At 40.2% G+C, this 15,717-nt stretch overlaps 1 protein-coding gene across 3 annotated transcripts in view; it reads right to left on the reverse strand.

The window, feature by feature from the left end:
- The window catches only part of rmdn2 (regulator of microtubule dynamics 2), a 39,349-nt gene that overhangs the window by 4,765 nt on the left and 18,867 nt on the right, over nucleotides 1-15,717 (reverse strand). For all 3 annotated transcript variants that reach the window (XM_085478314.1, XM_085478315.1, XM_085478316.1), the window contains exons 5-8: nucleotides 14,174-14,234; nucleotides 3,243-3,318; nucleotides 2,616-2,693; nucleotides 403-501 (exon numbers count right to left, since the gene is read on the reverse strand). In XM_085478314.1, coding sequence (XP_085334440.1) covers nucleotides 403-501; nucleotides 2,616-2,693; nucleotides 3,243-3,318; nucleotides 14,174-14,234 — 314 coding nt within the window. The remainder of the gene's footprint in view (nucleotides 1-402; nucleotides 502-2,615; nucleotides 2,694-3,242; nucleotides 3,319-14,173; nucleotides 14,235-15,717) is intronic.

Below are 15,717 nucleotides of genomic sequence, written 5' to 3' on the forward strand. Positions count from 1 at the left end.
CATGGACTGAATATTACATATAACCATCATGCTTAACTTTCTTGGTAAACTTTAAACCTCAGACGGCTACGCCCATCGTTTGTGCTCAGAAATGATTGCTCTTATTTGTACAGTTCATCGTGCTTCACCCCACTCTCTGACTTTGCCTCAAACACTTTATTCAGATGTGGACAGCATATTGCTGTCCACATCTGTATAAATAAATAGATCCCGGGAATAACATCGGAGATCTCTGTCCAGAAGAGCGCAGTCCTGGGAACAGCTAAGATACTGCGCAGGACCCTCAAGCTCCCAGGCCTCTGGTAGAGGACCCGAGCTTGAAGGATAAACCGCCCGCAGGGGCGTGCTGGGTGTGTGTGTATAAAACATCGCAGAATAGCTTAAGAAACAAAACACCAGTACCTTAAGGAAATTCTTCAGTGCGTCTTCAACTGTGGCGCTTGGTGGTTCTCCAAACAGAGTTGAAGCAACTTTCCTCTCAATCCACGATAACTGAGACACCTGAAAACAAACATCACCAATCAGAAGAAAATTGGCCACCTTGGCTTAACATTAATGGATGAGAGGGGTAATGCTACAGTCAAAGGCATCAAGTCAGTGATGAAATAGTAACAAGTTGGAGGCAGTCTAATTTCAGTTTGCAGCTGAATTGGTTGAATTAATCTTTACATGTAATCTGTTTACGACATGACGATTAAATGTGATAGAATGGCAAATCTTTGCCACTATTCTAACAACTCATCTGCATAATGTCTCTTTGCAACAGGGGACTGAACTCTTGTTGCCAGCATGTTGTATTCTAGTTATATTTCTATGTAAAAGCAGGGTTTCTGTGGGCCGCTCTTATTTTGCAGCGATTGTGTCACTATTTGTGGATGAATTTCTGAAGTTCTGTTTTATACCTATCAGGTTCTGACTATACTCTGAATGTACAGTAATGGAAAAAGTATTTTCGCCTTTGTGATTTCTTATTTTCTTCCACATTTTCACACTTAAATGTTTCAGCTCGTCTATCTTTGTCTGATTCTAAAAATTTTATGTGAAAACCTTCGCAAGAAATGCAAAAAACTTCCATCCAGTTTTGACTCGTGTGACTGAGCCATAAAAAGCAGTGCATCACCGCCCCTTGTAGCTAATATTTAAAAGCCTATTTTCTGACAGTGAATGAAAATTAACTCATTCACTGCCAGCCATTGGCAGTGAATGAGTTAAACCCATTAACTCATTCACTGCCATTGACGGCTATAGACGTCAATGGCAGTGAATGAGTTAAAGAACTGTTGTGAATAACAAAGACAATTAAACTTTCACAAACTTTCACACATCCTCTGACTTTTGACATAAAAAACAAACAAAAATAAACCCCCCAAAGAATTAGGTGTAGGTACAAACTTCTAAAGAACACTTAGTAATGTACGTATATATGTATACATGTGAGCCAATATTTATAACTTTGACCCTATGTGGATCATAGAAATCTAGAATAAAGTCAAACTTGCGCACACAATTCTTAATTTTTAGAGTTATTAAAGACGAATGTTGTAAAATCTAGAGAAAGAACAGTTCTAAGAAATCATTAAAAGCCCAAAATGACCCTGACATTCATGCCAGTGATGATTGTATGTAAACGTATGACCACAGCTGTATTGCTGCCATCTCTTGAGCTGTTTAGGTAATGTTGATGTTCAGTATGTGACATCCAAAACACCCTGGATAATGTATAAAACAGCAGCATCTCAGACCAAAACAAATGGTCTCATTTGACTCTGATATACACAACATGTAATAGAAATGACATCTCTGAACAAATATGAAGAAATGTAACAGTTAAAACATAGATTAAAATAATCTGCACCCATTTACCAGCAGGACTGGTTACATATCATTTTTCAGAACTCTTACAGCCAACTTCCTGTTATTTTACTAGTGTTTCCATGACAACGGGCACCCCCGTCCACTTCTGCTCTGCTACTGACACCTTTTGCAGAAGAATGTCACCAGCCAGCAGCAGCTTCAGCCTCACACAGTCATCAGAGCTGTATCTAACTCCAGGTGTAGAATTGCTCTGGCAACATCAGGAAATTTCAAACAGAGATGCTGGCTGAATGTGAACAGTAGGTCATTGTTTAACATGAATGCCCCGTAGACAGCCCGTAAAATACAACCCCTGAAAATATCAGGTGTTATGAGCAGCTCATAAAACAACAGGAACCGTCAAAAGCAGAACGTCTGGAAATTTCGATCTAAACAACAGCAATTCATCATGTTACGTGCGTTTCTGAAAAGACTAGACAGTTACAGAAACAATCACGTGCTGCATCCCAAATGACTGCAGCTACCGAGCGAACACGAGCCAAACAGAAACAGGATGAAATTATCTCCCTGGTACAATCTGATTTAAAGCTAACAATGGATGGTGTTAACCTCCCATAGCGCTCTCTGTGAATATCGCAGAGGGAAAAACAAACCTTGAGGAAACCTAAACAGTGGAAATGAATGAGGGGAAACCGTGGGTGGGTTAGCACAGGGAGGTGGGAGGTCACGCAGACACGCTAGCCTTCATAAATGTACATCATATTGAGCAGAGATAGAGATGTGCTGTACTGGTCACATACAGCGTAGCACCAGCGGCCCAGAAGGTAGTAGGACAGCGGGTCCTGCGGCTTCAGCTCAATGGCTTTATCCAGATGATCCTGAGAAGAGAAGCAGACAGACAGAGAGAAGATTTTCACTGTTGATTCATAGCACAGCTGCACCGCCTTCTGTTCTGACCTGATCTGTCCTGCTTCACCAACCCACAAGTATTTCACAAACACCTCTCACACACGCGATCTAGTCGAGCTACCGCACACTCCTGGCTGTCACACACCCTCCCTCGTTCTTTCCATTCTTCTTCTGTTTTTTTTTTTTTTTTTTTTTAAATATCTTCCCTCTCCAGGGCTCTATCTCTCGCTTTCACCTGTCAAAGAGTTTTGAGGGAAAACAGTGTTTGCTAGAGGCTGCTGACAGAAGATAAAATGCTACGTGCTGCTGTTCCACACTCTGATGCAACTTAATGACTGTAGGAGGGTCTTATTGGCTTAAACTGTGAAAATGACCATTCCTCTTTAGCCTAAGCACATGGAGAATGCAATGCCCAATATGCATAAATAGATGTAAAATGCATTGTTTGCATTATATTATTATTTGACCATTCCAAGAATTTGCAAGGTCAAAACTAGCTCTCCGTTCACATGCCTTACCTTAAAGACGTATCCGTTCTTTATCTTGTTTTGGATGGTGTCATATTCGGCCATAATTCCACACATGATGGCATACCTGTGGGGAGACACTGCTATTAGAGGTTCAGGCCATCCTACTCTTAAACAAGCTATGTGAAGAAACACCCCAAATAACCCTAAACAAACAAATCGTACCAAACAGCAAATTAATATTTAATGTTTTCAAGCCTGTATGATATCATAAAGGGTTCAAGGAACTGAAGTTGCAGGAACCGTATTGGCAATTCTTCTAACCCTTCTGCTTATTTATTATTTGGCACCAAATTTGTTGTGTGCAATAAAAACCTTTGAGTTCTGGAAACATGAAAGTTCATGAAGTGCTTCCAGGTCATCCAACACTCAGACCCAAAAACTTGAGGTGGTGCTGAAATAAGTTTTACAATTACATTCTACCCTTATAAATATATAAATGGAATGAAAACAGCCAGATCCTAGGATCCAAACTGCATATTTTTATTAATTATATTCTGTATTTGTTTTTATTGCGTAAACCATCCATGCAACTGGGACATTTGTCACACCACTGTGCTATAACACTGCAACTTGAGCCTTGGCTCTCTGTGCTTGGTGCTTCTTCAGGCATAGTACAAGTTTCTAAACAACAGAGGGGCCATGACTAAATTCAGGTGTAAAATGTAGTTATTGTTGTAAAGGTTGTGTGGTTTATTTGCAGCAAAACTCAGTTTCTATCTATATTTTTTACCAGATTGAAAGGAAACTAGCCTTAAAAGGAAAACCTAACCTCTAACATCTTTAGCTTTTCACACAATTTGGATTTTAAGCAAAACAACGGCAGCATCAGGCATTCTCGGTTCCCCGGTTCTGACAAAACAGAAGTTAAACAATGATATTTTGCAGGGGGCGGTGAGAAGCACAGAGATGGTCAGCAGCACCTCACAGTCACACCACCTTTTCTTTGGGTCACTAACAACCAAAGGGCCTCCAAAAAACCCACCATACTCAGTGGTCTGTGGAAAGACTCCTCATTAGACAGCACCAGCAAAGATAAGCTGCTCCACCTTATTCCCCCGCTCTCTAATTAATACGCTGGCCTTGGACCAGTGGGCAGGTGGAAGCGAAACAAAGGGCGATTTCAGCTCTGGGATCTGTAAGTCAGCATGACACCGAGGGTTCGGAGAGGAGAGGAGTGAGCTGATCAAAGCCTTTTCACTGCACGGCTGCTTTAATCCTGCTGGTACTCTGTCAAACACCACCGAGCAACATAAACACCTTGTTATATGAAGGATCAGTGTGTGCAAAGGTCATCTGACAGCGTCGCCTGACACGGTGGCGGTGATGGGAGATGGAATCTACAACTGTACGTGTGTACTACAGTGTCTGGTATGTGTGAGTAGATTTTTTTTAGCGCAGTATAATGAAATGATGGGGGCTATGAAGTAAACTGCAGAGTATACTACACGATTAGCAGGTAATTACTAAATTAAGATCATGACGGCAGAAAGATTAATCTTATGAGCAAAGGAGGAGATTTCATTCAGCTGAGAATGTTCCAACTATTATCTGATCGGTATCTGATGAAAATAAATTCACAATCATTTTGGTTATGGTTGGATGAAACATCATAAAACATGAATCTTCACACGAACTACTCACACTTACTGGAAAATTGTCAGAGATGAGACACGCGTTAATCACATCACTTTTAAATGCTTTAAATTGGCCAAACACGGGCAGATGTAACTTTAAACAAAAAAGACGTGTTTATTTTTCTTAAGTGGAGCAGGGTGTGCCCATGCGCCCACTGGTTGGCGCTTGATGAGTGGAGCGCTCTACAACATCAGAGGAGCAGAGATGCTATCTGTCTGCAGTTGTGCTGCCTGGCTTCCAATGAAAACACACAGCTGGATGTAAATGCTTTGAGCAAATCTTTGACTGGCAACTAAATATCTGCAGATAGGAAACAAAGCCACGACACAGTTGGTTTGCACGTGACCGTTTCACTTAAAAAAAAAAAAGTAAATTAGTAGTTAAAAGCTGCTCACAGTATTTAATGGTTCACTGTTAGCAAAGAGTTAAAGCAAAAGTTTTTCGTTGGACATTGCTGCTTTTATAGTCACTTCCAGTCCGCTCTTTATAACTGACCATTTTTTTCTCCCTTGCTTCTTAAGATGCTCAACGGTGACCTATGAATCGTTCAGGCACAAAAAAAAGGAATAACCCAGTGTTGAGTCTACAGATAACAGACAACTTAGCAAAGAACAATTTTAAATTGCATCTTTATGCACTTTGTTTCTACCATCCTGTTGCAAAAACACTTAATTTGTTCCATTTTCTTTAGCTGATCATCTATAAAAATGCCACAGAGTTTGACAGGCTTAGGATATTTATTTTAGACCATTAAGATGATTCTCAAAGGGGTATTACCTGAAAACTAAACAGTAACTCAAAGCCATGTCCTTAAGAACTGGGAGACACTGACACAGGGCCTGAGAGAGCCATCTGGCCCTTCATTTTATCCATCTACTGTTGACTGAAGCCGTATCAATAAAGGTCTCACAGGAGAAGCAGCGTTCAAAGAGTGATTCTTAAGGAAAGGAAACACGGAGCAAAGGTTGAACGACGGTTAATCAAACAATAACTTGTCTTAAAATCAGTTGCAACATGTTTTATGGAGTGATGAATCCAAATATGAAGTTTTTGGTTCAAATTGTAACCAGAATAGATTGAGATGGTCAGCTCGAAAACATAGTGGAGGCTCTGGCATGGACTACATTATTGACAAATTTTCATCCACAATGCACAATGATTGCTTAATTTTCCACATGACAATGATCCCAAACAGAACAAAAAGGCAACCAACAAGACAGAGCTTTGAATGTCCTGTAAGAAATATGGAGTACTATTCCTGAAAACTACTTGAAGTACTGAAAAATAAAGGTGTGTGTGCTATGTGTGTAGATTGTTCCTGTATAAAATGTCTCAAATCTCTTGAATGGATTAAATAAACTCAACAATTTGATATGTTTTGTAACTTTATAAATAGAATGTCATTGCTTCAGCGTGTCAACATGAGGATTAGCCGTTTTGGTGTTTGTTACCCAATCTCTGTAAATTAAATTCTGCTGTGATTAAACTATAAAGCAATGTTTTGACATTGTGGCAGCAATTTTTGAAATACTTTTAGACAATAATAATTAACCATGAAAATCTATCTACAAATACGTACATCAAAAAGTCCAATGGGCTCTAATGACATACATGCATTATGTACGTGTTGCAATATGCTGATGTGATTAAATGCAATAAATCTAGACAGTAACAACACGAGGAGACCAAATACAACCAAAGAAGAGCAACTAAGATCAATTATTTCCCAGGTGACAGCTGTGGGAAAGATTGCCCAACATTCAGCTTACTGCAAAGACATATTTTAGCCTCCCACTCAATGATTAACACCAACATTCAGCATGAAGCAATTCAAACAGTGTTTACTAACACGTTCCCCAAGAAAAGATTTGGTAGAGTAGCTAATTATTGGACCATTATTGGACCAGCAGCTGGACTGTGGGAAGTAAGCAGATGTCTGTCTGGGTTAGAATCTGCAAACACCATACAGGAGATCAAGTGTGGCATTTTGGGGTTTATTGTCACTCTGTGAAAACAGGATTGAAATGCACCAGATCCTCAGTGGAGTGTGGGCAGAGGGTAAGTGGAGGGAGTGTATGAGGAAATTAGATGCGAAGGTGTACAAAGGTGCGTTTGCCCTTAGGGTCTACCTGCTGTTGTTTATCCTTTCATTTTTACTGATAGTTGAAATTCTATCTCATATTTGAGTCTCTAAGGCAAGAAAAGAAAAAGGAATCAGGAAAGAGTACAATAACAGGAGGACAGAGCTCTTAATTGTGCAAGGTCAGCCTACGTTGTTAACAGACTCAATATCACCGACTATACTTGGCAAAAAGCCCCAAGTCTCAGCTGCATGGAAGAAGCAGCAGATTGACTTTCACATCCAAACACACAGAGCTCATTGAACTTTACACCATCAGGCACCTGTTCAGACTAAAAGCCGTACAGAAACAGGAGGAGAAACTTGAGGAATTTCGGCTAACCTGTGTGAGAGTATGCGAGTTTGCTCAAGACAAAATTAGTTGATTTTGTTTTTCTATGCGTGGGAGACGAAATTCATGGCACGATAAGTGTTCCAACGGTGTACAAAGAGGTGTGAAGTTTAAGCAGACACAGGCTTTCCAAGGCTGCTGGGAACACAGCACAGTGCTGCCACCAATTATGAGGCACGTGTTTAAAATTAGGGTTGTCATTGCAAAGTTCAAAGTTACTCCATCCTCCTGTCCTCCTCTGTCTCCCTGCTTAATCCGTGGGTCTTTGTATCATCAGTGAGGCTCTAAAGTCGGGGATTTACTTTGGATCAATGAAAATGCACCTATATACAAAGCCAGAGATACAAGAATGCCATCACGCCTCCCGTCAGTCAGATTACACAAACCGGCCTCCACGCTCAATGTCCCCAAAGCCCCACACGTATGCGTATGCATTCATCTAATGTCATACACGTGGTCAATACATTAGCCCTGTAAATAGACACAATAGCTATAGACTGAGTGCTTTTGAAAACTGAAACCTGGGAGAGGAGAAATTGAAGTATTAAGAGTTGACATGGACATAAAATTTATTTTAGTGCGGAGTACACTGGTAGTATGCAGGGGTAGAGGTGCTCTTTGAATAAGTTAAGTGCCTCTACACACATCCAACTTCAAAAGAGTCCTTATTCACCTTCTACTCAAAAAGACTGCATGACATAATGGGAAAGTATGTGTAATCTCTCCTAAGGTGACCACTGTTACCTCATCACTTAAAGCCTTAAACAACCATAAAACCCCAGAGAGGATGTGTTTTGTTCTTGTATGAGGTCCTACTGTCTCCAAACTTTGGTTAGTTATTATTTTTTAACAATAGTTTTAAATAAGGAAGTCATTTTTTTTGTTTTTAGTATAATCCTTGTTTTTGATGGAGGTGTAATGATGACGTCAACATCAACGTTATCAAACGTAGACACATAAAAAGAAGTTTCTTGATTTCTTTTTTTAAAACGGAATGTTGTTTCTTAATTTTTTAACAATATTATTCAATTCATTCCAATTTTATTTATATTGTGCCAAATCACAACAACAGTTGCCTCAAGGTGCTTTTAGAGTATAGCTACTATAGTAAGGTCATAACTTTAGCATTAACTTTATTCTACATAACCACATGTAAACATACACACAATGAAGACCCTTTGATCTATAACTTGTTACCGACATATTCCTAACTACATTTGCTTATATACCAATATTTGCTAGCAATTTGCGAGCAACAGATATGGTTGATACACTGGTCATTCGTCATTTCATTACTGTCAGTCTCACTGCTTTAAAAAAAATGAAAACAAAACAAACACAAAACAGTGCTTCACTGAAACTGTGAACCAAGCTGAAACAGAAAACTAAGAGTTCAGTAAAGTTTTTCTACTATTTCTGCAGAATGTGTCATCTCTCTTAACTAGGGATGGGTACCGCTGTCCGGTTCTGACATAAACGGTAGTAACCAGACCGAAAAGCAGCGCACATTTCGGTGCTTTATTTCGGTGCTTTTTTTCCCTGAGCTGTGATACACTTCTAGACAATAATTTTACGTTTCCGAGGATAGTAGGCGGGTCCAGGTACGTACGTTCTGTTAGAGCAGAGCTACAGATTAAAAATGCCCAAGGCGAAGCGGTCAAAAGTCTGGCTGTACTTCACAGCAAAAGATGCAAACTCAGCAGCCAAAGGAGGTAACACCTCAAATCCGATGAAACACCTGGCGCCGCATAGCGTTTTTTTTTAAAAGCCCAGAAATGCGCCGTATGATAGCTTGCTGCGAGACCTCACACCGAGCACATCTACTGTGCGTAGGTTGCCTGTTATCGGACCCGGAGTTAGCAATATCCCCCAAAAACACGAAGAGGAGAGTCCTGGCCCCTAGCCCTGTCAGTGTAGCAGAAATGATGACGGATGATGATGCAGCAGCAGCCGTTCTTCTCTGCGTGAGTAGCTTAATGTTGTTCGCGTGTAATTTACGTTGAGTAGGCTAACCACGTTATTACATTAATGCATGTAAGGTGAACTAGCAAACATCATCATAGCTACATGCGGCTGTCTTCTTGTTTGATGGCAGATACTCCCTTCACCCTGGCCAAAAAGGCTAAAATGACCAAAGAAAAAGTGGAAAACAGTTAAACATGAGAGGTTTTGGACAAAGTTTGTGTTTTTTCCCATTGATTAAGCACTGCTTCCAGCCAAGAGTGATACCATATATGCCCCATAGCTGCAGAAAAGGCTAACATTGTTATCTTTTTACAAAAAACCAGCTGAACATGAGAGGTTTTTGGACCAATTTTGTGTTCTCCAGTCTTTAAGCACCGGTTTGAGCACCGGCACCGTTTCAAAAGTACCGATTTGGCACCGGTATCGGATAAAACCTAAACGATACCCATCCCTACTCTTAACTCTTGGCACAATCAGTCAACGCATCATTAAAAGGCAGACCAAGCTTCCAGGTTGGATTTACTTGTCATGCCGTTTGTACCAGGTAACAAAAATCGGGAGTTTCCCTAGAAGAAGAAGAAATACTGAAGCATGCCAGCAGGTGTGACATTATTTAAGGTGGGTGACACTGACAACAGTAAGGATTTGCTTACCTCATTAATTGAAACTTTAAACATAACACAGCAAATTGTAATTTTTTTGCGTTAGATCTATTTTGATCTGGTATCATTCAGAGTATACAGTATTGGCTGGGCGTAATGAATGAAGTAACATAACGGGTGGGGTTCTATAAGGAGTAGTTCTGACTATGGCAGTCCAAACATTTCAAAAGCTTGACCAAAAAAGACAACACCCATCTATTGAAGATGAGACAACCAGAAGATACTGCTTATTGTCCACGTGTTAGCTGTGTAATGGATTCAGTATGTGTCCAAGTCTTGGTCATGATGGAGACAAGTGCTGAAAAGTAAAAGGCTTGGAAGATTTTTTTTGGCAAAAAATATTCAGTTATGTTTTTAAATAGTTTGAATTTGAATATACAAATATTTAACTTGAGCATCTTGACATTTTCACTAAATTCACACAAGAATCCAATAGAAATTTGCAGCAACATTTACTTTGCATTTATGTTGGAGAATTCTCCTCACATTGCCGTGCGTACTTTATCTGAAAGGTAAGAATGTCAAATCTTGTCATAAGAAATTGTTTTTCTCCAAGTGACAGTGGATATTTTCTAAGGCTTTGATGCAAGTGAGAAAGGCTACTTTAGTGTCCATTAAACCTTGATCATGTTTCTCAAAATAATGTCCTTTAATGACCTTGTAGTACCATATCACCCCATTAGAGCACTTCGCTCTCGCACTGCAGGCCTACTTGTTGTTCCCAGAGTATTTAAAAGTAGAATGGGAGGGAGAGCTTTCAGTTTTCAGGCACCTCTTCTGTGGAAACAGCTTCCAGTTTGGATTCGGGAGACAGACACTATCTCTACTTTTAAGATTAAGCTTCAAACTTTCCTTTCTGCTAAAGCATATAGTTAGGGCTGGACCAGGTGACCCTGAATCTTCCCTTAGTTATGCTGCAATAAGCGTAGGCTGCTGGGGGATTCCCATGATGCATTGAGTTTTTCCTTTCCAGTCACCTTTCTCACTCACTATGTGTTAATAGACCTCTCTGCACTGAATCATACTTGTTATTAATCTCTGTCTCTCTTCCACAGCATGTCTTTATCCTGTCTTCCTTCTCTCACCCCAACCGGTCGCAGCAGGTGGCCCCGCCCCTCCCTGAGCCTGGTTCTGCCGGAGGTTTCTTCCTGTTAAAAGGGAGTTTTTCCTTCCCACTGTTGCCAAAGTGCTTGACAATAGGGGGTCATACCATTGTTGGGTTTTTCACTGTATGTATTATTGTAGGATCTACTGTACAATATAAAGCACCTTGAGGTGACTGTTGTTGTGATTTGGCGCTGTATAAATAAAGTTGAATTGGAATTGAATTATATCATGAGCAGTAAAAGATACAGTAAAGGTAACAAAATTGTTTATGTTGTCCGTTTTTGAATTATCTTCAAGTTCCCTACAATAAATGTTATGTAGTAAAGAATACTAGGGATTCAAAACATTTTCTTCCATGATCCAAACTTAATTTCCTGATGGAGAAATCATGTCATTTAGAACTGCTGTCAAGGGGAAAGGCAAAGTCCTTCGAAGTAAACTAGACAGTTGACTAATGTTAAGGTTCAAAATTGAGGAAGGAGAGTACAAACCACCCATGGTCCAGAAGCTCTTGGTCAAACAATGATTTTAATGACTACACACGTGTGGGAAGACACTCTGTACGCAGACAGCAAGTAGTCTTCGACTTCCTCAAAGCATACACAGATTTTATACCGTCAGGGCTTGATTTACTGACGCCCCTTCATGCGTCACAGACAGGATATGTATATATCCTGTCTGTGACGCATTTCAGTGAGCCACTGGCTCAATGTTTCGGTTAGACTTTTGAATCATTTTACCACTTAGAGTAGACCAAGCAATTTGTCCCTTTCTAATCATGATGCCCTATTACACTACCTGGAATACTGTTGGCTGCAATAGACACACCCCACCGTGAAGCATATTTGGCCTAGAAAAGCCAGGGTAGGTGTATTTAGAGACATACTTTATGTGATATGCCATGCAAACTGCAGATACAACAAAGCAGGTTTGTTTAGACAGTCCCCCTCACCCAACCTGCTCGACTGTCACTCATAGATGCAAGGGTGACAGGAGTTTACTGGCAGCCATTTATAAATCCACTGCAATTTCAATAACGATTTGGGCTTTCAATTTTCAGTTGTGCCTACACCGTTTATCACTTTTACATCTTTGACTTCCAGGTAAATCGCAATCAATCAATTTAAACACCTTAAATGAGGTCACACGGCAGAAAAAAGGTCCAAAAAGACATTCTTTCACTGGTATGTAAAGTCTATAAGTAGTTTCAGTGGCTGAGCAGAAACTGACTGGCAGCCTGTTTAATCAACATCTGTGAAACTGTGACAAGCTGAACAGCATTCAGGAAAACAGGTGACAAGTTTTCTCACGGCATCAGTACACTAAGTAAACAGTTACCTCAGACATAAACTTCCTTGCAACACTGCCTGGCACCGTCCCCACTCCCTGCCTCCTCCCTTCCCAAAGTGCAGCTTTACCTACTTTGCTCTGTCCGTTCAACTTAGATGCTGTTTATGCTCGGTTTAAGAATCTTACAAATTCCATCAGTGGATACAGGATTAAGAATTAAGGTTTTTTCTTTTTTCAAAGCCGTTCCTCTTAATTAGCTAAACAACTACAGCCTTATTTTTCACCTGCTGTCTCGAGTGCTGCGGTATGTGCATGAGCTAATGCTAATTATTCCCTAACGAACAGAACAAATAGGACTTCTGGTGCAAGCGGGCCGTTTTCTGTGAGAGAACTTTGTGTGCCTATACATAAAGTAACCACATAATCTCAATTACACTGGACACTCATTTATGAAATGCAAGTACCAGTAAACACTTTAAATTGGAAACGTTTTTTAGAATGGCCTCCATTAAGGACAAGTTTAAAAAAAAAAAAAAAAAAAGCTAGATAAATGTGCTCGCATTTTATTGGAGCTGTGCGCGCGTGTGTTCTGAAGAAATCATAACTGTATCTAGTGCAATTTTCATCTCTCCGTTTCAGCCACAGATTCCATCAGTCAAGTTTTGACATGAGCAGTGTTTCAGATGGAGGAATGCATTGGGGCCTGCACAAATACAAACGGGATGCACGCCATCAGGCCCACTATGCAGAGCTAATTAAAAGCAAGGGGATTTTTGCTTGAGTCACAGACTGACTGGGGTGGTGTACAAGTGGAGAGGAGGTATTCCTGATATCCTTTCCTTTAATTTGTCCGGGAATAATCTGTGACTGCCACTTACACTAAGGACCACAGAGGACAAATAATAGTCATTTTGTCTGTTAGCGTCAGATTCAACAAAGGTATCATTAAATTATGCTGATGTTTTGTGACAAGAACATGTAAAATGAAAATAAATGCCTTGGAGCGACCTGTTCAGCAGCACATCCCTAAGCGCTGAATACGTACGGCTACAAACAATGCATGTACAACTTGCACTGCTGTGAAGCAACTAACAACCTGCAGAAAAAGTTAACTGTTGCAACTTCTGCAGACACGAGTTACTCCACTATAACCGTCAGTCGAACTGAGCCAAGCTTGTGCTTACATTCCTAAATTGGATGAGATGCTATCAGGTGGATGAGGGGCTGATCCGAAGGAAGGAGATGTTTGAGATGTAAGCTACTACTATCTGACAAGCATACATGCTTTCAAAGGATGCGGCAGTGCTCTGCTGAAGGACACCATTTCACTCGTATTTTACATATTGCAGGGCTTTCTGGTTGGGTGTAAAGCATAAACCAACAAATTCATATTTAAATTGCTTTTTTCATTTACCCGTGTGAGTTTTCTCTTTTCTTGTGCAAGCTGCATTTAGTAGGCTACCCAAAGGAAATGCCTGAGTCAGACGTTCATCTATTCAAACACAGAGGAACAGGCGCTCCAGGGTAACAAGTCACTCAACCCTACTGACACCTCTGATCTGGGGAAAGTACCTGCATTTGTGCTTTCATTTGGTCTCATAGCATTTAACTTAAAATTAGCTGGATTAGAAATCTGCATAACATTGATTCTCACATAATGGGACTTCTCTCATATTCAGGCTAAGCCTCATCTCAGACATCTTTCATTGCGAAAATCAGAAAGAGTTTATTGAACAGAAGAAAGTTGCATTTAAATGATAACAAGCATAAGGAAACGGCTCAGACCTACCACTGATGACTTTCAGCACATGTAGGATTTAAGCTCACTGCTTCCTCGCCAACTTTCTTCCCTGAGAGGAAAGAGAAAAAGACAGATAAACGGATAACGATCCTCTGCTGAAACATAAATCTGACACACACTCTGCAACCTGGACATTCTTGTTCTACGGGACGAAAGAACAGAGACTGGATTAGTACAATCAAGGGGTGTGTTGACTAAGAAAGCACAACAGGACACACATAAATCAAGAAGCATCAATGGGCACTGGATTAAAGCAATAAAACAGAAGTTACATCAAATGCAATCCAGGAAGACAGCTCAGTTTTTAATCCTTCATCACTTAGTGGAATGCGTTTCATTTTGTCCACTCTATTAATATCTAAAAGAATGTTAAACATGATTCTTTGCTACTTTAAAATTTCAAGGCTTTGACACGTTCAAATGCTTTGAGACAGGTGCCTTAGCAGGAAGCACCTGGCTGGCTCTGCTTAGAGGTACAATGATGAGAAAGGATTACAGAGAAACAGGTCAGTCCAGTATGAAAACGAAAACAAACAAACAAAAAAAACAAAAAAACAAAACAGCCTCTGTTTGGAAAAATAAAACCCACTGTGGTCAAATGTAAACGATTAAGAATAAAGCAAATTAGGTCAAAGAACAAAGTGTTTGTTATCATTAAGTTAATATGAAAGTATCCTCTTTTTTGAGCGTATTACCTATGTACACAGGACAAAGATGGCAACATAAAAGGACAATTTTCTGAAGTTAACTTCAGACACAAGTATTGTAAATGCTGCTAGGGTCACCTAATCCTTTTAACACTTAAAGTAGCTCATAGGAGACATTTTGTTGTTACATTTTTTTAATTTATAGATAAAAATACACAAATGTCAGTTTTCATCTGGAACAGTCCAATCGTCAATTGAAAAACTGTCTTTGTTTCATTTAAGTGTACAGTACCATTAGCTCCACTGAGCCTACACTCACCTGCCACCTCATGGATTACACCTTGCTAGTATTGCTGCTTTGTGGCACAGATTCAACAAGATGCTAGAAACATTCCTCACAGGAATCCAGGAAATCCCACAGCCACTCTAATGGACTGAGCTCTGGTTACAGTGGAGGGTATTTTGAAGTCAGTGAACTCTGCCACGTTAGAGAAACCACTAACATCACTGAGATGACACGTTATCCTGCTGAAAGCAGCCATCAGAAGATGCACTTTGGTCATGACGGGATGGACACGGCCAATAACAACACTCAGATAGGTTGTTGCATCACACCACCGCCAACTGCCTGAACCTTTGATACAAGGCAGGATGGATCCAAGATTTTAATGCTGCTGACACCAAATTCTGACACAGCCAATCATTTTGTCAATCTTCTACTGTGTAGTTCTGGTGAGCCTCTGTGAACTGTAGCCTGACCATTCTCTGTTTTCAGACCTAAAGATGGCTGTGTGGAACAATCCCAGTAGATCAGCAGTTTCTGAAATACTCCGACCAGCCTGTGCTACAACGACTACACCACATTCAAAATCACCTTCAGTACTC

Source organism: Copadichromis virginalis, linkage group LG13 (genome assembly GCF_057382275.1).
Source record: "Copadichromis virginalis isolate Kocher_CV1m ecotype Utaka linkage group LG13, C_Virginalis_male_GT1.1, whole genome shotgun sequence".
Classification (NCBI taxonomy): Eukaryota; Metazoa; Chordata; class Actinopteri; order Cichliformes; family Cichlidae; genus Copadichromis; species Copadichromis virginalis.